The sequence below is a fragment of the Sparus aurata genome, chromosome 14, assembly GCF_900880675.1.
Source record: "Sparus aurata chromosome 14, fSpaAur1.1, whole genome shotgun sequence".
In the NCBI taxonomy this organism is placed as follows: domain Eukaryota; kingdom Metazoa; phylum Chordata; class Actinopteri; order Spariformes; family Sparidae; genus Sparus; species Sparus aurata.
Genome location: NC_044200.1, coordinates 15,553,917 through 15,577,927, shown reverse-complemented (window position 1 = coordinate 15,577,927; position 24,011 = coordinate 15,553,917). Strand labels below are relative to the sequence as shown.

At 40.1% G+C, this 24,011-nt stretch overlaps 1 protein-coding gene across 4 annotated transcripts; it reads right to left on the bottom strand.

Moving 5' to 3' along the window:
• Nucleotides 1-7,292: 7,292 nt before the first annotated feature.
• Nucleotides 7,293-23,797, bottom strand: lrguk (leucine-rich repeats and guanylate kinase domain containing). 4 transcript variants are annotated; one of them, XM_030439460.1, is made up of 20 exons: nucleotides 23,495-23,797; nucleotides 22,853-22,954; nucleotides 22,597-22,678; nucleotides 22,390-22,490; nucleotides 22,025-22,106; nucleotides 21,690-21,814; nucleotides 19,687-19,830; nucleotides 18,657-18,737; nucleotides 18,385-18,471; nucleotides 18,083-18,189; nucleotides 17,283-17,402; nucleotides 16,400-16,496; nucleotides 13,567-13,680; nucleotides 12,358-12,559; nucleotides 11,399-11,515; nucleotides 10,719-10,876; nucleotides 10,372-10,460; nucleotides 9,956-10,024; nucleotides 8,594-8,715; nucleotides 7,293-8,296 (listed from the first exon to the last, which is right to left on the bottom strand). In XM_030439460.1, exons 1-20 carry the CDS (start codon nucleotides 23,639-23,641, stop codon nucleotides 8,160-8,162), a joined length of 2,283 nt encoding a protein of 760 aa, XP_030295320.1. In that variant the 5' UTR covers nucleotides 23,642-23,797; the 3' UTR covers nucleotides 7,293-8,159. The 4 variants fall into 4 exon arrangements, with proteins under 4 accessions (XP_030295320.1, XP_030295321.1, XP_030295323.1 ...); XM_030439461.1 differs by having other exon boundaries at nucleotides 8,594-8,712; XM_030439463.1 differs by having other exon boundaries at nucleotides 10,372-10,454.
• Nucleotides 23,798-24,011: the final 214 nt, after the last annotated feature.

Sequence of the window (24,011 nt, the reverse complement as noted above, 5' to 3'; positions counted from 1 at the left end):
GCTTACGAAAACTGCTGCCATCACCCTCTGGAGAGCTTACGTCAAAGCAAAGGTCAGGAGTATGATCAAATGTCAAAACCCTGTAAAAAATGAAAGGAAAGATAAAATAAGTGCATACAATCACACATCCAGACTTTCTCTAACCCACAAATACACACAGGCTCAAGCTGTGAAATCCCACTTGACCAGAAACACACAGAGTCAAACTGTGCTTTTCCTCAGTAGTGGAAGAAGTATTCAGATCCTTTGCTAAAATGTTCAGGTTCATTATTTGATTTTGGGTTACTACTAGAAGAGATAAACACACTTAAACACTTTAATGCTCAAAAACTACAGCAGTTTTCTCATACTGTCCAGTTCTGCAGCACTGTATCCCCACTTTGTCTGAAACCATACCCAGTGTCGTCTGATTGGTCAGCTTGCACATGCCTGAGTCAGCACCGCTAACAATAACAGAGAAGCTGCGCTAAATCAATTCTTACATACGAGGTATGGTGTGTTCACTTTAAAGGAAGGGTGTGGAAAATTGTAACTCGTAACTGAAGCTTTCAGACAAATTTAGTGGAGTAAAGAGTTCCGTATTTGTCTCTGAGATGTAGTGCAGTAGAAATATAAAGCTGCATGAAATGGAAATACTTTGTACTTAGTTACATTCCACCACTTTTCTTTCTCAACTCAGCTACAGCTCTGCTCCCCTGAGGTGGCCATTCCCCGGCTCCGAGGTGAGGTCAGTCTACTCTAGAGGGGGTATTATTGTTCCAGTAAGGGTTCTTGTCTGGGCATGTTCGCGATCTCCCTCTACCTGACCCACAGCCTGAGGGTGACAAGCCAGATGTGGCATGACAAGGAGAAAGATAGGCGATGCGTTTGAGTTTTGCTTTCTTCTTCTGTCCAGTGAAGTCTTCCGTCTTTTGATTGTCTGGGTGTTCTTGCTGTGCTGGCTTGTCACCTCTCATGCGTACGTGCTAGCTAACAACAGCTGAAAGATTTCAGTACATGAAAATCCTGCATTATGTAATTTTGTGACACAGTTTCTGTTCTTATGTAAGAAACAGTATGTTGCAATTGTAGGGCTGTGTCTTTGAGTATATATTAAGTAAGTCAAAAATACTGTTGATTTGGAATAATTTTTTTTCTTTTTTACAAAAGTATCTCCCTTGTTTAAAAATACCGTAGGAATACATATTAAAGCTTATCTCTTTGTGTATACTCTGTGAATTAAACATAACATATTTCTTTTGTATGGGGTGGATGATGAAGGATTTTGAAAATAATAAAGATGGAAGGGAGTGATAATTAAGCTGCTTTTTGGCATCAGCAGTGAATAATTTAGTCATGAGTTCTTAGTTAGAGTACTGATTTGTGAATATCAAAACGTAGCTGTGAGTGAGGGACTTTTATAAACAATTTTACAAAATAGAAGAATCACAAGTAGGACAAAATCAAGCTCACGCTTTCGTGAACGTGCGTGTTTGTAAGTATGTGCACACTTTTGGTAGAATATAGGCATCATTTACCTTAAAAACTTCTTATCGAAAGAATCATAAATCTGAACACTATAAACTAATCAAGTTCATAAACACAAGCAACTGTGTAAAAATGAAGCTTCACTAACAATAACATCTATAATTGCTGTTGATATCAATTATATTGCAGCCACAATTAGGCATTTGGCAAGACATCCAGTGCCAGCTTTTGGTTCCTGCTACAGAAATATTTCTGCCTGTAGCTAGACAGCACTGAGGTTTAATAGCTAGCCATTAATGTTGAAGGAATAGTGTGACATTTGGGAAATCCCCTCATTTGCTTGTGTTGCAAATTACCGTAAATGAGAAGACTTACACCACTCTCATACCTCTCTGTTAGAGTCAAGAGTCTCTGCTACAGTCAGCAACCAGTTAGCAACATGTCTCTGAAGCTAACTGAAGCAAGCTAACTGTTTTCAGTCTTTATGCTAAGATAACACTTAAAGGCTCACTGTGTAGGATTTAGTGGCATCTAGCAGTGAGTTAGCAGTTTCTCTCCAGGGCCAGTGTTTGGTTTGTCCATTGTGGGCTACTGTAGAAACATGGCAGTGCAACATGGCAGACAGGACCAGCTCCTGCTGTATAGAAAAGGCTCAATCTGAGTTAATGCAACACAAAAAAACAATAATATATACTATAATGAAAACATGATTATGAACATTATGTTCATTTTCTGCCACATGAAAAACAGAATATTTGTTTGTATGTTTGCTATTTAATGATGAACACCATATAACCCATTAGCCTACAGCAGAGAGATAATATGTAAATGAACGGGGGCCAAGTATGTGTTTGCTCCGTGAGACGTCCTGCCTCGTCTCCGTGTATTGATGAATGGCGAGTTCCTTAGCATGCACTGTGTATTGATTATTGCAATTACACACTATTACGGTTCTATTATCCGCACTGACTGTCTTTAATTACACTAGAGAGCAGGAGGAAGAGTGAAGGAGGAGAGAGAGAGAATGAGAGAGAGAGAGAGAGAGAGAGAGAGAGAGACACTACACAGATGGATAGATGAAGCGAGACACTGCACCAAACTAATTAAAACAGAAACTTTTTGTTTCAGCAAGTTGACAAGGAATGAATCTGGCAGGGAATTAATCTGTCCGCGGGGAACACAGTGAGGAGTTATACACACACACACACACACACACACACATAGATAGGGGAGGTGCAGTGCAGAGTGCCGTTGCCATAGTTACTGAGTGTGGCGCCACATCATGCGGCAGAGTTAATGCAGAGGTGTGTGTGTGTGTGTGTGTGTGCTGTGTGTGTGTGTCTTATTTAAGCTTTCATTATATCACCACCCTGACCTATTCCAACATCCTCGACACGAGAAAGGTTGCAGATATAAATCCAGAGTGTTCCTCCAACTGAATAGTCAAGTCTCTGCCCCCGTTAAGAGCTTCACTTCTGTAGCTCTCACCCCGGAGACGAAGCATCATTTATGCTCATGATGAAGGGCGATGACATACAAAAAGAAAATATTTGGGAAACAAAGATAAGCAGTTTCAGTCAAGGCTGAAAGAAAGTGTTGTTTAACTACACCACGAGCACCTTGTGCCTGCCTTTGCAGAACTAGCAACTGTTGTGTATGTGTGGTTAAAAGCATTCCTGTTTGTGATGTGAGAGCTGAGATGGAAGAAGTTCTTACATCCTTAGATATAAATAGAAATACCGCACTGTTAAAGGTGCACTATGAAGTTTTTGGGAAGAGACTTTAATCAGAAGAGACAGATCTTTATTGGATTTTTTTTGTTTTATGTTTCAAAAAAACTAAATAAACAAGCTCTCCATGTTCATGTCTGAATAAACTGAATAAACAAACAGACCTTAAAAGACAACCCAATTTCATACTGTTTTACTTTGTTTATATTTGGCGGACCCTGCCACCTTTATATCTCAAACAGTGTTTTGGGGACCTAATTTTCCTCTGAGAACAGCTTGTTTATTCAGTTGTATAATAAGTAAATACTTTATTACCTTATTAATATTGTAAATATAGTATAGTGTTGGCCCAGAAAGAGGAATCACTTACCATATAGAAATAGAAAGTACAATACAAGCAACTTGAAACTGCATTAGTAGAGTAATGAATGCACTTGGTAACTCTCCACCACTGTGAAACACTACAGGAAGTATGAGATAGAGGGATAAAGTTGTGTAAGAGCAAGGTAAGTCATCCACGCTGCTCCATACAGTACTTCCAGCAAAATTTCCAGTAATCAAAACAGCAAGTTCAGCACAAATCCAAAACACATGGGACCTGTCTGTTCTCATTGTCCTTTACCGATCTGTCCGTTCAAGAAACTGTCAAATCACATCTGCGCAGAGAAATTACTGATGCAAGCTTCCAAATAATACCAGTTCTCAATTTCATGTGCTATCGATTCACTGTGGTTGCTCACAAAGAAAAAAACTGATATTTTAAGTGAAGACACAAAGACAGTTGTTCCGAGTGCCAGGGACGATCAAAGATGGAGAACTTTATTTCATCTCTGTAGGAAGGATGTATATGTCTGAGCTCGAAATGAGTAGGCGTGTCCCTGCTCCTCCCACACACTCACACATGTGCGCAGGTTACAGCTGCTCCTGTTGCGTATTATTGTATTTTCACAGACTACTTTCTGACTCTATTCCCATCCTCGTAACCCTCCCTCTCTCCTCCCATCTTGTCACAAGACACTTTAAAAGGAAAAACCCACAGTAAGGGGAACTAGCTGTAACCGCTGGCTCTGTACCTGGTAACAAATCACTGTCGCTGTAAAACAGGGGTATAAATGAAACCTGTTTGAAAGACTGTGGCAGCTCATAAGACTCCATGATGGTTTGTGTCCACCTGGTCGGAAGGTCTGAAAAACAGTGCAGGAGCAGACGAGAGTGGAGAATCTAAGTATATTGAAACAGAGTAGCTGTGAGCATACAGTAGCGCAGTTTAGGCCCACTACTGATAATTCTGATTGACTTCTAAAAAAATTCAAACAACCCAGATCAGTTTTTTTTCCAACTATCGCAGAATGACAGCAGGTTCAGCCAGAGCTTTATTCCGTGTTGGCACAGTGAAATGGAGTGTGGAAATAGCTCTGGCAATGTAAGAGTATCATTATATTAAACTAGAGCTGACTGCTGAACATGTCTGAATACATTAGCTGCCCCGAAACCCAGTTCTGGCAGAACAAATTGGTATTTATTGTTAATTTTAAAAGTCTACTTTAAAATCACACATATTGTGAATGGTTATGCTCCTCTTTCTAAATTATCTTTGACATTTGTAGAGGGAAACAGTTAAGATTTATTAATTAGAATCAAATGTTGCCCCCTCCAAAATTGTTCCCTCATTCACTATTTTGTTTTTTAATAGGCACTAGACAGTTTACTCTATACTGGGTAGTGAACTGAGAGTTCACACATTTATGAATAATCATCCTGAGGCCTCACTGACAAGTGTAATTCATGTAATAATGGGCAGCATTTAGGGGTTAGTTAGGAGAAAGTGTTATACATGCCATGACTAATACTTTTTTAACGACTTTTAAGGGCACAGATGTCAGACACAGCTCAACTATTTGGATGTATCAGTTCTGTTTGTGTTTGTGTGTGATGTCTGATTTGGGTTTATATTTTGATGTGTCCCTGCTTCTGTCTTTTAAACACAATACACAGTACAGATAAAAGCAGGAAGGACTCGGTAGGCCGAGCAGAAACACCAGAAGTAAGGTACTATAGTATAACATAGCATAGCATGGAAGGAATATAAAATAGTGTAGTATAGTAGTAGTGAAGAAGTTGAACAGTGGTTTCCAACCTTTTTCATTAAGGGACCCTTTTTTCTATCATCAGGTTAACTGACGACCCCCGACAAGTGTTATGTTTATTTGATATTATATTCAATAAATAACAGTAACAGTTTGGGTACTATCATAGATAGTAAAAAGGCTCGATAGATACAGCTTTTTCTTCTCCCTGATGCTCGACTGTTGTTCTATTCTCTCTTTGGTTGTTTTATATGCATAACTTTCTAATACAGGACCGTGCAGTTAAGCAGTGAGGAAAGATTGTGTGGATATAGTCTTGATCATAGCCTTTAAAATGTCATATTCCTTAAAGTTGGTGTCATAAATAAGTTTTAGAATAAATCTTGGTGTCTTGCACCATCATTTCCATCCTCCATTGAATCACACAGGAACTAATCAAGACCATAGTCCAGATTAAGAACAAAAAGTGAGATCTGCTCAATCAGTTCTGTTATTTCTGAACATTTCTGTTACTTATTATGACACCCTCATTGGAATAACAAATATTGATCAATATTCCTTGCTTCAGTAGCTCAAGTCTTGCAAATATCATAAAAAAATCATTCATAACATTGGGCCCTTGTGCTTTGTGAAAATTGCTAACGTGCCTCTGCATACTGTGTGTCCCATCACAGCTCTTTCCTTCAGACATAAATCTGAGACGCAAGCAAGTCTTTGTTTCGCCCAGAAAATGCGATTCTCCTTTTCTCTTTGGTGAGAAAAAGTGTGCTGTCTTGAGGAGTTATGTCTAGATGAATGTGTGTGACATGTTTATTTTTGAGCAGGTGCCAAAGTTAGGGAAGCAGACAGTGTGTGGTGCATTGAGCACGCACACTGTATGCTGTTCAAAATTTCTCTGTTATGAATGATGTCTTGCAGTGGTTTATGATGCACAGAAACCAGCAGAGAGGGAGAGATACAGCTGTTTGTTGTTTGTGACGGAAGAGGCTGCAGCAACTGCTGTAGTCATGCAATCTATCACTGCAAATGGAGAGATGCAGGCGCATCAAAAATAGATTGAGAAGCAGAGACAATGGCGTGTATTAAATGAAGATCATCACAGGGTAAATACGAATGAACATCAGGAAAGAAAAGAAGCAAAGGTCTTTAAAGGTATAATTTGTATGATATGACCAGAATTCAAAAGTAGCTCCAAAAACATATGGGGTAGCATGTCACCAGAGTAACCGAAAAATGTTCTTTTTTTCCTGATAAGTATGGGTACTAGAACTAAAGAATATTTCATATCATGACATTTGTGAGTTTATTTTGTTTATTCAGTACCCTGACAGCTATCATATATCTGCTAGGGGCAATTAGAACTATCAAACTATCGCCTCTTGCTGGTACAAAGTGGTATTACAAGACATGCCAGGGCTGGTTAGCATACTATATTCTTCAGTAGACATCTCTGCAACACAATCCTTGAACATTTCTTACATGCTGCCAACACTGTTGTTTGTTAACACTCTGTTGATAATATTTGCTCATTTTCAGAATGCTTTAAAACAAAAGTCTGTCCATATTGCTCCTTTAATGCGCAGGAAGGCAACACCCATGAGTTAGACTAAGGGGTGCAGACTGCAGTGTAAGTAGGTTACACCCCAGGGGCCCAAAAGACACTGTCTGGTTCCAAACTGCCAAAGAATTATGACAGGGTTGCAACATCTGCTGCCTGAGAGGAAGAGAGACATTGATGGATGGCCAGGTGTGTTTTGTGTGTGTGTGTGTGTGTGTGTGTGTGTAGAAGCCCTGCATTCACATGTACAGCCCAGGAACCAAGACATGCATACTGTATGTGCATACTCACATGCGCCTACAAGCAGACTGGCTGTTAAATAAGCAATGCGCACGTCAGTGGCAGATGACAATTCAAGTTTACAGTGAATCAAAAATGAACACTGCAGAATTCACAAAACAAGTCAAGTGCAACACACACGCACGCACAAACTGACAAAAACACAGTAACTTGTTTGTGATGGCTCAGTGTTTAATGCCTGTCAACAACTTCCATATGAAAGTGTTTCCAGTCGAATAAATAATCCCATCAGAAGAGATAAAGATTAATGATGTATTTATCATCCAATGACAAGAGCTGCATGCTGCACATAAAAGATCAGTATCTAGATGTCAATGGCGAATCCTATTTGATGCGATTACTGAACAGTAGGAAATATAATGCCACTTCACTGTCAGGAAAAATTAATGCAGCATTCACAAAACATGACGTGTACCACATACTTTGTTGACATGAACTTTCTCAGAATGAACAGATACTTCTTCTAGTCATGAGTCTGAACATATTATTATCTTATATTCTTCATGACCGAAAGGCATGCTTGACAATCTGTTTGCAAGCATGAATCATAATGTATGTCAACACTGTATAGCTTTAGGCCAGCAATACTACAAAGAGGAAATAAGCCCAGCTTTGCCTATAATTACACCATAGTCCCCCTTATATATGGTCATTAACACTATCACCTACTTATCATGTATACAGTTGTAGCTGACTTGTTAAGGCACGAGTTAACACATCACAGGAAAAGGCAAGTGCTGACATTGAAGTCCCACCTCAAGTGTGTGGCTTGTGTGTAGCACATCACAGTTTGTGTGGTTAGAGGTGAAATAGCATCAAACGTGTGGTTTTGCGGTTGACCAAATTAATATTCTTTAAATTTAACAGGCCAAGCTTATATTTTACATTGCGCACTTTTATTGTACATAATTGTTATTTTTAATATTTACAACTTTGTGAGATGACACCCTAAAACCTTAAAAGCTATCCCTCCGTGTCTGCATCGCCTCCATTTCTGGCTGCCAGGATTGGGCTGGGTCAGGGTGAAGGAGCCGGGCCAGGCGCTGCAGGAGTCTTGCGTCCAGTGGGGATCGGTGGCAGATCAGTAGAGGGAGACGTGGCCACAGGTAGCTGATCTGTGCCTGGACTGGGGGCTTCAGGAGTTTGGCCTGGTGCTATGTGGTAACAAATGGGAAGAATTTTCAAGATACAATAAAAGATATGGAAACACATCAACACATCTTGAGAACTTCATATAAAAAGTTTGATTTTTTTAATAATCAGATGTACTGTTTTGGTCAAGAGAGTGTTTTCTAAACTATAAAATTAAAAAACATAGCTTGCATAGTGTGAAATTCTGCTTCTATCTTTTTCCCTGGCATCTAGCAGCTCAACAATTATTTTCAAACTTGCCTTTCTATATATAACAAGCTAGAAATGGCATATATGTATTTCAAAATAACTATAATTACATTCATGTGTTTCCAAGGCCTGTCCAAAGGCAGAGACATCTTGCGGTTCCACTAGGCCAGACAAGGCCCCTGCTGAACTGGGCACAGACAACGCTGAGCTAGCACGAGACACATCCGGGCTGCTTGTGAATGGAGGAAATAGAAGGGATGTGAGATAGAAGGGATGTAGGAAAGGGCGTAGCACAGAGGGTGAGGGTAAAAGAGACAGACAAAAGAGAAAAGGTAGGAAGGGGTTCATGTAGTGAACGTGTGGTTGTTAAAGGGACCGGTGACAAAAGTGAGGAAAACATGACAATAGCAAGTGAAAACAGAAAATGTCACAGAATTCACTTTTAGAAGGTTTTCAGGGGAACACCATGAGTTGGATATACTGCCAGTATTTTTGACGGCATGCCACAATATTGGTAACACGACTTAAAGTTCCAGCCCGTAGGATTCAGTTGCATTTCTGCCAATAGATCCCCCCAAATCCTGCACCACTGACCTTGAATTTAATTGGGACTGGCTATTGGTACTAAATAAACAAATATGGATTTCTGTCATCTGATTTACTCATATAGACAACACACACACGCGCAACAAGCAGGTACACACACACGACTACGCAAAAATCCTATCCGAGGAATACAAAAGGATCCTTTGATACAGCATATGAGACAGACACACACACAAGTAAAGACACATCCCTATTAAGAGTGCTGAAGACAGATGTCTGGAATCCTCTATAGAAATACTGAAGGGCTGAGTAATGCTCACGTTACGCACTGGGGGCATTTATCTCTTAGACCATGCTGACAGAACTTGCAGATTTTTAGCAAGTTTGGCAAAACTTGGCCCCTCAGAACATGAACCCAACCTGTACTGTGTCTCTGCATGCATCTGAAATGTCTTCTTTTGGGCAAAACAACTGAAATAAATTGATGCTAATTTGTACAGCTTATGTGGGTGTTGGATCCACAACACACACACATAACCAAACATAATATGTCAATGTCTGAATGATTAATTACGTACTTGTGCAATACGTCTGTTTATAGATACACACAGGGGAGTTAAAAACAGCAAAAGCAATAAAATCAGAATTTATGAGTTGTGTGTAAGCAAGTTTGTGTGTGTACCAGTAGAATGAGCTCTATAAAAGTGGACACATGTCGTAAAACCAAGCCAGGCAAGTAAGGAGTGTACTACAGAAGCAGTTTCCTGCTCCTAAAGACTTTCTCGGGATTCTCTTACCTAAATGCTTCATCTAGCCTTACTAGTGACTTCTGACTGCATTGGTAGAGTGTGAGCACCTGTAAGTGTATATGTACTGTCCTGTATGTTTATGTTTATGTGTATGTGTGTGTGTGTGTATATTCTCACCTGCTGTCCTCACTAAAATGGGAACCAGGGTCATTATTCTGCAGTGACGATGGTTCTGTTTGAGCAGACCTGAGGTAAAAGAGAAATAGGACAAAATTCAGTCACCCATCCTAATGAGGATAAATCAAATGGAAAAGCAATTTCACATCCAGATTTGATGTAGTTATAAATGTTGACAGGTATATTTCAGGACAGCTGAGGAGTGGCACCACACAGGCCCTCTATCAACATACAGTTAAATTCAAATAATTTGGGCATCTGCCACTTCATCCTCAAGGTCAAACAACAAGCAAAAACAAACCATCAAAACACAGTTAGGACGAGTGCGCCAATTAAACCAATTTGGCCCAGCTAAGAGTGCCCACTTAAAATTAAGCATTTGGAGTGCAGTGAAGTGCGTGCTATTTATAATGAACCTTTTGATGAGCTGGCTGTAGACCCCTGGACTCTTCCCAACTATTGCCTCTCTAACCAGGTGCTCACGCCTCCTGTTGGAAGCCTGTTCCTGCAGGAGTTCAGAAGAGGTGGGAAGGTGAGAGGAAGGGGAGCAGAAAGGAAACACAGGTTGATGCAGTGGGTGATTAAAGGGGAGAGGATAGGAGAGGGAGTAATAATGTATGGCAGTGAAGAGAAAGAGGAGAGACAGCATCTTGTTAGAAGATTAAGGAATATTTTTCCACACATTTTATACAGTCTAGATGCTTAAAATTCACTTACAGGCTTCACTGCCAATACAATTTTCATCAGACATCTTGTAACTCACAGTGGGACTCTTCTGAAGGCTGAGCTCTGCCTGGATCTTTGCAAAATAGTTTCTGTAAATCGGATTTGAGGGGTCAAGAGCTGTGGCAGAGTGTGACCTGAGTGCGGCTGATCCTGACCTCAACAGGGGTGAAGGTGGCTTCTCCTCTGGCTTGTGACCTGGGAGGAAGAGGAAGATACTATTAATATATATGTAATACAGTAGATGTTCATACTGTGTAATACTGTACATGATGTTTACAGTGAGCACACATACATTAACAAGATTCATAGACTGTGTGTGGATGCATGTACAAAAACAGAATGCATTATATAGTGCATAGAAACAGTTTAATATTATTTTTCTATTTAGACAACAACAAATGAAATTCATGGCCACGTTTATTAGGCACTCAATCTATTAAAAAAACCTGTGCTGTGTGGTGAATGCTAAAAAATTCATACATTCATGTCATGACTGAAAAATATTTCTTATTTAATATAAGAATCGGAATACTTCTTCCACCACCACCTGTCACCAGTAAATTGACTTGACGTGTAAAAAAATTGGCGAAATGCCCCTTCAAATTAAAAGCTGTGCAAGGCAAACACTGACCAACTGCACTTTGCTAACTGTGTTTTGTTTCACCCAGATGAGTTGAGTCTGCTAATGATGATCTGAACAAACAAACAAATACACACCTGTGGAGGTGTTGTCAGGGGACGATCTGTTGTTTTTGCCCTCTTCTTCCGCCTCCTCTAACAACAGGTACTCCCTCACTACCTGCCTCAGTGTCTGATAGGCTTCCTCCCAGTCATCTGCTCACACATCCAAGTGCACACACGCGCACACACACAGACACAGACACAGACAGACACACACACACACACACACACAAGGACAGCACCGCACAAAGAAATCTGGTTGCGAACTGAGCCAATGCATCTCCCATCAAAGAGTAATGAATCAAAGATATGGCGACGATGACCTTAGTGTAATGAGGTGCTAGCTAGCAGTGCATAAAAGTGATGAGGTTCCACACTCCCTGTATGTTCATCTCATTAAGAAAACAGCTAACATGTCTGAGCGCTTTCATGAGGGGATGATAAACACAGCTATTCTGCGGCTACGTGCCCTTAATACATGTGGTAATTGGATTGAAAGTGTGGTGTATGGATTTTAGGGAAGTGTGTTAATTTATCTAAGACTATAGCAATGACACTTGCGCTCTGCCGGGGTAAGGCAGGGTATTTTTTTTTCGCTCCGTGAGGCACTTAAATGACAAACTGCCTATGAACAAAGCAACGGCAGCAACTTTTACATTTCTCTCCTTCTAACATCATATCTGAGGGTTGAATAAGCAGAAACAAAAACAAATGTCTCCCTTGGGAATCAATTAAGTGTTTTCTTAGCTTAAAATAGATTTCTGTTGGAAATTAATTGCAGTATTTATAATTACACTTTGTACTACAATTAAACCGTCATTAAGTAATAGTAAAATGGATCTGGAGGCCCCTGGAGGATATTAAATTACCATTATTGTTCTCTGTAATGCACACTTGAATTAACAAGCAGAGCATCAAACAACATGAATAAATACATTCTATCTCATAATATAAATAAAATATCTAATTAACAAAGTCCTTCTTTTTTGCCATACCACAGGGGATCACATTATCAAAGAATCCCAGTCGTGTCCTGTTGGTTTTGGCGTAGAGCTCTAATCGTGACACTGCCATGTCAATCTGTGCTGGTGTATAGAGACCACGGCTTTTCAGGTGATTCATGTACTGCTCCACCTGGGTGGGGATGAGCAGGATGTATCGAGGCTCAAAGTAGCTGTTCTTCAGACTGAGCACGCCCTGCGCAGGAAGACAGTTCTGTTACATTGACGGTTTGATACTCTGTTTATTGCAATTTTGAATTCCATTTGAACAGCGTGCTGTAACAACTTTGGAGATGAAAACTATCTGTCAACTCGAATCCACTGACAACACACTCCCCCACGCAGACGGGCAAAAAGCAATTTAGTATTCCAAACAGAAAGTGTATGATTCCACACAGTCTTATCCTGAATCACTGAAAACCTTATCTATTATCTTTCACTCCAATAAATCACGCTGTTGATACAGAGAAAGAAGCTTCACTCTTTGTCGTCTGGGTTTAAAACGAAATGTCACTGATGCCCTTGGAAGAAATGTTTTTACGTATCTTAAATATCACCAAAACAGAACACAACAAATAATGTCTGCAGCTGCTTTAAAAAATAGTGTCAGAGCAACAATTCATATTGGTTAGGCTTTTGACAATTGGCCCATCTCTTATTTGGTCTTAAAAACTAGTATATTAATTTTAAGTATAAACTTTAATGTAGCTGCAAGCAGATATAAGGATATTTTGAACTGGCAACAGACAACTTTCTGCTTCAATTTCTCATTCTGGTCTTAACAGAGATTGCACATTGTAATGGCTGTAGAAAAATTACACAGTCTGCATATAGATTCTCTAAGGGTTGCTTTTCGGCCTGTTGCCTGTTAGGATTTTTCCGGGAAAAATGAAGCATAAATCACCAACTAAGGACAAATGTCATTGTGGAACCAAAACAAGAGGCATTGTTTTCCAGTTGCTAATCCCCAGGTAACTGTGGACCAACTCGAATAACTGTGAAAACTTGACACTGCAAAGGAAAAGAACCCTGCTGATGGCAGGAGGAGGCAAAGAAGGAGAAAAGGGAGGGTGAGTATTATACATACTACATAACCCCTATTTCCATCTTCCATCTCTACTGTATGCCAGTCTATTGGTATTATTGACCACATATGGTATAGTATAAGCACTGCTGGATGTACTCTCAGACATCCTTACGCACCTCAAGCTCCATGTGCACACAGCATGCAAGTCCTTCTCTGGCTACATCCTCTATGGCGTCTCTGGACAGACCGTACCTGTGGCCCCCAAACTGCATGGTCTGGATAAACTTACCCTAAAAGGAGAATTTACAGTTATGAGGGGAAAGAACGACGGAGCATTTTAGTGCACCACTTTATTGCTCCACTACTCATCATGTTGCCAGTTAGGAGCAACATTTATCTCCCGTGGACATGAATACACAACCCCAGCATGTTCTGTCAGGATTAACAACCTGAAGTCATTTGCCCATCTGCAAACTGAACTTCTGACCTGGTGGTCAGTGCAAAAAATCTCTCTCTCTTTGCTTCTCAACCATGACCCCTGACCTTTTTGTCAGCCGGCATTTTGAGGCATTTTTATTGTGAACAGCATAATCTATCACTCTTAACAGGCTTATGGCCAAATTTGTCAGGATTTCCAATAGTTGTACTTGTATAACTGGTATGAATTCTATTACTACTGTAGTTTAGTGGCTGTTTTTGTAAATGTTGTGTTGTTTATTGTGACTGTATTGCTGTGGTTCTGTTACATTCAAATCCACAGCAATTAGAGAGCCCAGACTTTGTAACATCAACACTTAGCTTGCCTGTCAATTAAATGCCCACATGTGGAGCCAGAAGCTGTAAACAGTACTTTATGCCAACAAGAAAATGGTAATTTAACTTGACTTGAAGTTTTTACAAAGGAAGGAAACAGCCTCCACTTTGTCCTATCTGCCTTTTAAAGCTGCATACAGGTTTGCAAGACCATCTGATATAACAAATATGAAGAGAAAACTACTAACCATGAGTCATTACATTTTTAAAGTGACAGTACACACCAAAATCTAAGGAACATATTTTTACCTGTACATTTAGTTTTATTTTTCCATCATCTATCTATCTATGATCGTTTGGTGTGCGTTGCCAAGTTTCTGAGATATCAGCCTGCCTCCTTACTAATATAACTGAACAACCACGGCTTGCGGTTCTCCAAGCTTAAAAAAATGTATCTGAAAAATGTAACATCAGTGTCTCTTTCAAGAAGTCATGGCCATGTTACTTAAGATAATTCACAGACTTTGTTGTAAGCCGTTTCATGTAGGAATTGTTTTCTGTCTGAATCAGTGTGCAGAACGAGATGCTAGCAAACTATGCTACCTATCATTACAGCTCAACTGGGGAGTATGCCATTGAAGTTGACATCCCACACTGTCAGGAACACAAGCCTCTTGTCCATGAGTAGAAGCATATTTCCTTCTGCTTGATGATACAAGGTAGTTCAGTGAAAAAAAAAGAAGGTAGTTCCTACACTAAACTGCTCTCAACGTCTTTTGATTTTTTTCTAGAAACTGGGTCATGATTTATGGAAAGGACCATTAAGGTATAGTTTTTCAAATGTTTTTATTTTGCCATTTGAGTGCCATTTAGTTCTATAATACTATAGTGAGGGCTTAAACCAAAACAATCTATATATATAAATTGCATAGGTTTTACTGATAAATTACACAAACAACAAACAGAATAAGCTCCATTGAACATCTGTTTCTTTGTTCCTGAGCATAAATAGGTCATTGACAAGCATTCAAACACTCATTTACAAGCATTAAATATGTGATTCTTTACTACCAGACTCAAATGTTACTCAGACAAAATTTCACAGCAGGTGTTCCTTGTGTTTACAACACAGTAAGGAGAATAATAAGTACCAAGGACTGCTGATTAGGGTTAATTTTGTAGAACAGCCACAAGAAGTGGGCTCAAGAGGTAATGATTGCATAGTTACTGAAAAGAATCTCTAAGGAAAAATCGAGTGAAGAGGAAAAGGGCGGCTGAGACATGAAGGGTGAGAGAGCAGGAAGAGTAAGTAAAGTAGGGCAGGGCAGCAATAAACCAAGGAGCTGGAAAGAGAAGAGGGTGGAAGAGAAGATTGGAAAAATCAAGTTGAGCAAGGGGCAGACTATAAAGTTAACCTGATCCACTTCCTCTGTTGGAATAGACAAAAGGCATAAATTCCAGCATCAAAGCGTTTGCTGAGTAAATCACTGCATGACCCAGACCCCATCCATCATCCCCCACCACTCTTACATAACAGGCAGCTTGACTCCAGGGACAAGATGGGAAACAAATGTGTTCAAGACCTCTGACCTACACGCCCAGTTTTCTGACTCTACGAAAACTCCACACATTTGAGGATTTTGTTATCTTCAAAGCTTGTGTGCACACAGTCGGTGTAATCACAGAGATCCAGTTGCTGCTGATTAACACAAAGCATAATCAGAGTCTGGCACCGGCTGACCCTCTAATCAAAAAAGTGTATTTTATGCAGTTTTGACCGATGTCTGCATATTGATGATATTAAAGCCATTATTTCTTGTCCTTGCCAGTTGTCCCTGACTCATAACCGTAACTTTCAAGGCAAACATTGTAGGAGACGCTGTGATGACTCATTCTCAAGCAGAATTTAATGAATTCAGCCATTACACCTTATCAATAAAGCTCAATTCAAATAAATGTATCTGTGTTAAATGAAATATCAGCCATTAAAAATAAAATCAATCCAACCAAGTAAAACTAATTATCTCAACTACTCAACTCATTATTCGCAGTGAGTGAATTCAATCTCAGGGAGTTATGTGACTATAGGAGACTAAGAAAAAGGCCAGTTTACATTTAATTATCTTGAGGTGATAATTAGTGTGTTTGCAAGATTTATGACACTGAGTGAAAGGGATTATTTTGACCCTTGACATATCTATTTTCTTCTCTAAGTTACTCCAAGATTCAAAAAAGCTGAACAGCATGCCAACGCACCATATTTATCATGTCCTGAAAATCTTCCTCACTGACAAAATGGTAATCAATTCCATTCTCCTCTCCAAAGTAGGGCTCCCTTGTGGTGTGACAGATGCTGCGGAGACAGACAGGTAGAAAAACACTCAGTCTTGAGAATTCATGTTACATATCCAGACATTTTTGAATTTATGAGGTCCAAGTACAGTATGTAAAAGCATCTCAGACCCACAACCACTTAAAAGGTCCAGCAGGGGGACTATAAAATGGAATGAGACCCCTGGGTTCCTGGAATATTTTAGACAGACAGCAACTAAAGTTTATTTTTTGCATTGCATAGTTTTGCATGTCAAGGTATTTCAAGTCTATTTTAGTATAATAATCACGTGCCATATGTACACTGCAGGGGATATTGGCACCAGCAATTATTGCACATGTGACAATAAAGACACTAACTTGATTTGGCTGCTGCACACAAAACATGTGAAGCATACATAACATTTCTGAATATTCTGCAGAACCAACAAAAAAGTCCTATACCAAATAGCTAAAATAGGCTGCAACTCAAAGTGCTACATGAGTATAATACTACTTTTACATGAGTATATTTGTAATTATAACTTAATGCAATAATAATGGTAGTTAGTTAGTTAGTTAGTTAATAGTTAGCTGGTGGGTTGTTTTAGTATAACAGCTAGAGGGGACATTTTTCTACCCTGAGCAGATTTACTTTGAATACTTTAAAATAATATGTTTTCCTGACTATACTTACATACTTTCCCCTTCAACTGCAGGACTTTTACTTTTAGCATAGTATAAGTACTTTTCCTTCAGTAAATTACCAGAATACTCCCTCCTCTACTGCTGAGGATTGTGACATGAGTACAGAAAGCTTGAGACTGACCCATAGGCAAAGTATTCGTCAAACTCCTGACACAGTTTGTGGGATAGCTCTCTCTTCCCGCAGCCTTGAGGACCTGTCAGCACCAGCATAGGATATGGAGAGTCTGCACAGGGCAAAGTGCTGCTTGGACACACACACACACACACACACACACACACACACACACGCACACACACACACACACACACACACACACACACACATATACACACACACAAACACACAGATTTTATGATCAACTTAAACTTTACAGGAACATTCTCTCTAACCAAAGATAAACCACAAAGCCAGAGCACAAACTCCTTCAGTCGTGAAAGCCTCCCCTACAGTCGATATAAACGGGAGCCTTGTGGGCAATATGGATGTGCTCTATCTAGCAAGCACAGAGGAGAATGGTAAATTGACTGTAGCTGCAGCATTTTATTTGCTGATGATGGATGTTTTCAAAAAAGTGCTGATGCATGAACTCATTTTCTTCTTTTAGGGACTAGATAATGTGAGTGGTACAGAAACACTGCAGATAAAATGCTGCTCAAGTTTGAGAACAACTTTCTTGATAGGGGGTTTGCAAGACATTTATGATTATGACTAATCAAACACACAGTACACTTCTGACTGAGCATTTTGGTGTTTCCTGTCACATCTGCCAACAGTGTATACTATTTTTACCGCTTAGGATAATGAAAGTTAACATATGCATTCAACACACTGGGGGGTTTATCTAAAGCTCTACAAACAAGAACAAACAGATGACCTATCAGAAGTAAGGACATCAAACATAATTTCATAACTGTACCAACCTGTCAAACAGAACTTGGGGCTGCATCATGTGATACACCAGGTGGATCATGTGATCCCTGGCTGCCACCACATCCAAAGGAGGGTCAAACTTATTTACAGATGACACCTGGGATTTAAGGTAAGGTAATCAAATCTCATATAAAGGAAGCAATCCCACATATAAATAGCTGAATTGGTTGGATTTATTGATTCTTGCTTTGTTCCTGATGAAACATGGAGTTCAGGCATGCTAAGATACCATGTTTACACTGTTTATAAATGCAAGATTCCTCTTCCCATGAAGTTAAAAAATTATGTTTACCTTTTCTTCAGCAGTGACTTTCTCTTGGTCCAGCACAGTCAGATGCTGGAGGAGGAAGATGACTGCCAGTCTGTAGTTGTCTTGCTCCTACCAATTCAATTCACATGGCGTATATTACATATAAAACCTAATTATGAATCTATATGTAGAGGAACGTTTTGTTTTCAGAGACACCTTGGTAAAACCCTGTCAAGATGAAGGAAAGTGGACATCTGCTGTACACAGTATATCTCATGACAAAAAGTAGAAAACTGTACTCAATAAAGGGTTACCTGTACAGGGTTTGCCTGTAAGTTGAGGTCCCTCAGCAGGAAAAGGTCATGAATGTGTTTGCACTCCTGAATTTCACTTATCTGAAACAAAATCAGAAATTCATTCAGTGGGGTCTCTGTTTAAAGGTTTATTTGAATTTTACAAAAATCAGAAACTTGTTGTGCATGAAAGTTCATTCTCGACCATGTCTACAGCTTCTATTGTGTTAAACTCGTAGTGCTGAGGTACTCAAGTTAAGTCTAGGTCTCAAGATCAGTACTGAGTCCCTCGGTGCTGTTTCGGTCTCAGACAAAGAGGTTCCGGAATTCATTTACTGTATTGAATACAGTAATAACCCCTGCCGTTGTGTTCTTGATTGGTCTTGAAATAAAGAACACAATGGCAGGGGTTATTACTGTATTGAATCCTTGTTTGCTATATACTGTACATAATGATGGTTTCTATGGAAAGAAAAGAATCACCCAGAAAACACTTGTACAAAGTTATATTGCATTTGGTCAATGGTAAACATGGAGTACATTTGAATATATGGCAATAAAAGAGGTGAACAAATCTTAATTTCTCTTCTGCGCATCTGCAAATATGGATCAGATCAAATTTAGGCGTGCCTATGGTTTGGTTTTATTGTGTATAATGCAGTGTGGGACTGGTCTCGGTCATGACTCAGTCTTGCCCTGTACATACTGGCCGCTTTACAGAAATGCATGGCAGGAAGACTTACAACGGTGGCAGGTTTTGGTCCTAAAACAGCCATTTATCCTATTGAAATGTTCCAAAATAAGGATTATAAACATCCACCTAATCATACATTGGGACAAAATATACAGAAGAAGGATTTTATTGCAGGTTTAAAGAGTTTTCCCTATATGGTGTTTATACTGTGTTTATTTTAAGGAATGGGTATTCTTATTTCAAGTAAATCTTGAATGCAAATCTACCATTGTTTTTTTTATTCTAATCTTATAAATCTTAGGCTGACCTATTTAAGCTGTTAACTGATTCTTTCCAAAGGTTATCTAAAATCAGTACCAGGTTTTTCTCCAGATTGATGGAGCCCAGGAGGTGAAGATTCTGGAGGCCAGAGAGACTCTTGATGCTGTTCAGAGACAAGTCGACAACCTGCAGACTCTTCAAATTCTCCAACCCTTCAATCTTCACCAGCTGGTTCCCCCTCTGGACGCAGACAGGAAGGAGGACATATTTAAAGAGGTGAGTGTGTGATATTCATGAATATGCACACACACATAAGCGGCAGTTCTCCTTCATATATAGTCAATGATTCCCTCTAATAAATATTAAGGACATGCCATGGTCGCTCAGCAGGGTGCGTGAACCTTCTTTCCCCTCAGTACTGAGATGAGTGGCAGGTTGTCTCCATCTGCTAAATCCTGACAGGTGAGGACTGACAGCCAAACAGCTGGTGAGGTGCTAGCACAGCACGCTAACCAACTAAAGAATCAGACCTGGGCATTCCTCCCTTGTCAGGGTCCCCAGCCTGCTTCTCACTTCATTCCACCGACTAAAGTTGTTATCTAGCCGTCTGGCCACACCTCAGCCTGCTCTTGCCAAGCATGTTGCCTGGCAGAGGGCTGCTGTCAGTGGGGGTGGGTGACTGCGCTGGTCCCCTGAAGCTCCAGGTCGGTGCTGTGATGGGCTGTGAAACAGGCTGGCTGACAGGGCTGTGCTGTTTAGGGAGGCAGCGTGTGAGGAAGAGGGGTCAGGGATGGGATTGGATGGATGTTGGATGGACTGGACAAGGTGTGAGCATGTGTGAGTGTGTGTGTGTATGTGCTGAACTTGGTCCAGGCTCACTCAAACACCAGCAGCTGGTCCCAAAGCAAAGCTACAGACAGGGGCAGACACAGCCAGACCGATGGCTGCTGACAATGAGGAAACACTGATAAAGGACAGAACATGCACACATACACACACACAAGCAGAAAGAGGGAGAGAGAGGGAGAAAAGGCCTGCTGTTGGACCATATGGTGATTTTCGAACAGGAGGCCAAGGTTTTACTGAACGTAAAAATGCGGCCAAAACAGAGACATAAAGGGAAAGACAGAGAAGAGAGCATGGAGAGACAAACTGAAAGAGGTAAAATTTAACATACATGAAGTAAAACATGCAATAAGAAAGTAATGACTTCCAGGGACGTGCACAGACATTTTGAGGGGCTGTTGCTCTAGCCTGAGTAAAATGACCATCATGTAAGTCATCTGGGTAGCTAGCTCAGATTGGTTCATGTAAGGCATATTGTGATGCAAACAGATGGAAAGTGACAATTTTTATCCATAGGGCATCCCATTACTAACAACACTAATAACTTTAAAAAAAACATTGCGTCCTTCCTTTGCGTCACTTTTTTTGTTGTTATTTCTGGGCCTCTCCATTCCGGTTTCCTGCAAAGGCATGTCCATCAAAAAGTAATTAAAGTTCATATGATATGGCGATTTAATTTGGTCTGACTTCAGCAGTATAGGCTACTTGTTTTCATGCTGCCACAACAGCAAAAATAAAACAATAACTTTTTTTCTCCAGAAGGGCAGGGGAAAAAGAAGATTAGCATGGTGTAACAAATTAGTGTAGTAATGCACTGCAGCGGGAAAAAAAGAAAAGGCAGAAAGCTAAATGAGTCGGGGTGAGTGGGGAGACGTGGTCAACACGAGTTTTCTATTTGTGAGCAATATCTGGTGGTCAGATTTTAAGTTTCTGTCAACAGCTGATATTAGCCTAAATTTTCCCCAGGGCCCAAATCAATTTGTTTCTTTCATCCAACCAACAGTCCATATTGCTGGACATATTGCAAAAGTTTGATATTCTTGTTTGAAAAATGACGATTGATCGATTATCAAAATAGCTGTCAATTAACTTTCTTCGAACAACCTAATCATAAGTCGACAAATCGCTGCAGCTTCATATCTACTGCCAACTAACTGAAAATGAAAACAAATGGGATGCTTGTAAAGTACTGTATTAGTTGAATGTACTGCATGCAAGTGTGTTTTTGTGTGTGAATGTGCATTAGGACCTACCAGGCAGAGGTGTGTAAGAGGCAGACCGTCCAGGCCGCTTATACCTGAGATCTTGTTGTGCTCCAGGCTGAGATTGGTGAGCTTGCAACATTGCTCAAGACCACTGATCTCACTGAAACTGTTGTCTGAGAGTGGGCATGTTAAGAATAATACACATGGGAAAATGTAGTCAAACGTGATGCTTTTGTGAAGTATATTTCCACTGACATTATCATATATAGGTACAGAAAGAAGCTATAGAATGTGACTGAGAGAGAAAAAGGCAAAGGCAAAGACAAAGACAGTGTGTGTGTGGGTTCACGGGCACATGGATGAATGTCTCTCAGTAAGGATACAACCCAGATCCAGTTTACTGAGAGATGTATAGGCTGACAAATCCTTCATATTTGTCATGTGGTTATGGGAGAAATTAACTTCCTGGGGGAAAAAAGCAGCACACTATCACCAGTCATGACAATCTTCTGTACACTTACTGAAGATATTCTTCGCCTAAATCCATCCGAGTATGGGAAAGAATTTTCAATCTACTAAAGTTCACTGTCATTCAAGGGCAGTTAATGCCTTGTAAGCATATTCAAAGTGACTACAGATGGGCTATGGAAATCCAGGCCTATCTTGGGGGAATAGCACATACGAGAGAGAGAATCCTAAGCCAACAATCAAATGCGTCTCATCCTGTCAGTTCAAGGTCCAGCGTTACCTTTAGATTCTTGGGGGGCTGGAATCCAAAGAAGGAGGAGATTTCATTGTGAGAGGCGTCCAGGATGATGAGGTATGGCATGTGGCTCACACAGGATAAATCTAACAACAAAGGGAATTTAGAGAAAATGACAAAACAATTGAATCGTGAATAAATAATATCTTAATTTCTTCTTTAATGAAGCTTGATTGGATAACAAAAAATCACCTTTAATTTTGTTGTGCGGCAGTTCCAGCTTTTGAAGATGGACATAACTGCCTAAAACGGAGATGTCACTGAGGTTGTGACTCTAGAATAGAGAAACCTTGGTCAAAATACATTTGCTGCAGAACTGCCATCCTAACATCAACATGACACGATGTGATTTGTCAGGGAATGCTTTGTCATGATGAATAAGACAGTCAACATAGTTGAAAGCCATAAAATGTCATTTACAAATGCTGTGTGTGTGGACGTGTCTTACAGGCAGAGACAGGTGGTGGTAGAAGTGTTGCAGTCCAGTGCTAAAGCGTCCAAGATTGGATGCACAGCTGGAAACCATCTCTGCGGTTAAAACACCATCCTTCTATAAACATAAAAAAAAAAATCGAATTAAGTTTTGTATTGGAATAGGAAAGCTAGCATGTGTTGCCTTTGCTCAATTTATTCTGTATGTATCCCTAAGTGACAATACAGGAACAGAACCTGAAGACTACTAAAAGCATCAACTAGTGCTCACAGCTTCCTACCCCCCACAGCTACATGCACATAATCATGCAGTGCACACACACATACACACACTGTAATATGCTTACAAAGGATGCACACCACTCTAGTTGCTCTGAATGCAAATTGAAAATAATCAACCATTTGACCTTGCTGTGTTGTTTTACTTCCCCAGACCTCTTGTACAAGGTTACCTGCTTTACCTGTTGCATAACGGAACAAATACGGAGGTTCATTCAAACTGCTCCAGTCACTCCGCTACTCTAATTCCACTACGGTACAATACACTTCATGGCTTTCATTTAAAGCAATTAAAAATGAAAGAAAATAACACACAAATTTTATTCCCAAGAAATATGAAGACACGCTACATGTAGCTAACCAAGTGACTACTCCTTACCTCCATCTCTCTGCTGTCTTCTGGCTCACCGCAGCTGGGAGCCTCAGCCAGGGCGGCGTCACTATGGGACCCTGGGGGACAGCAGCCAGGCGACACTGGGGAAAACTGTTGACTCGTTGTTTCCGTCATTATTTCATGATGCAACATCCTTTAAAACGACTAAACACTGACCGATAAACTGTCAAAAGTGGCAACTGTGAGAAAAATAAAGTCAAAAAATCCCCGTTTGTGCTAAGCTAGCTAGTAAGTTAGCTTCTCACACGAAGCGTACGCTGCCGTTGCCAAAGACGGTCGTCGCTTGGCAACAAATGAGAAGTGAGAGGAATTGTGGGTGGTGTAGTCTGCTTGCTCCCAAGCAACTACAGTGGCACTCTGAACCTGTTTCCACAGCTATTCAATAAAGAGAAGGGGAAACTCAGGAAAGTGACAAGAAAACGGTAACACTTTCTATTTAGTACATTCATAAGACTTTATAACGAACTTACAAGGCACAGACAATGGCATCTTCCTACTGCCC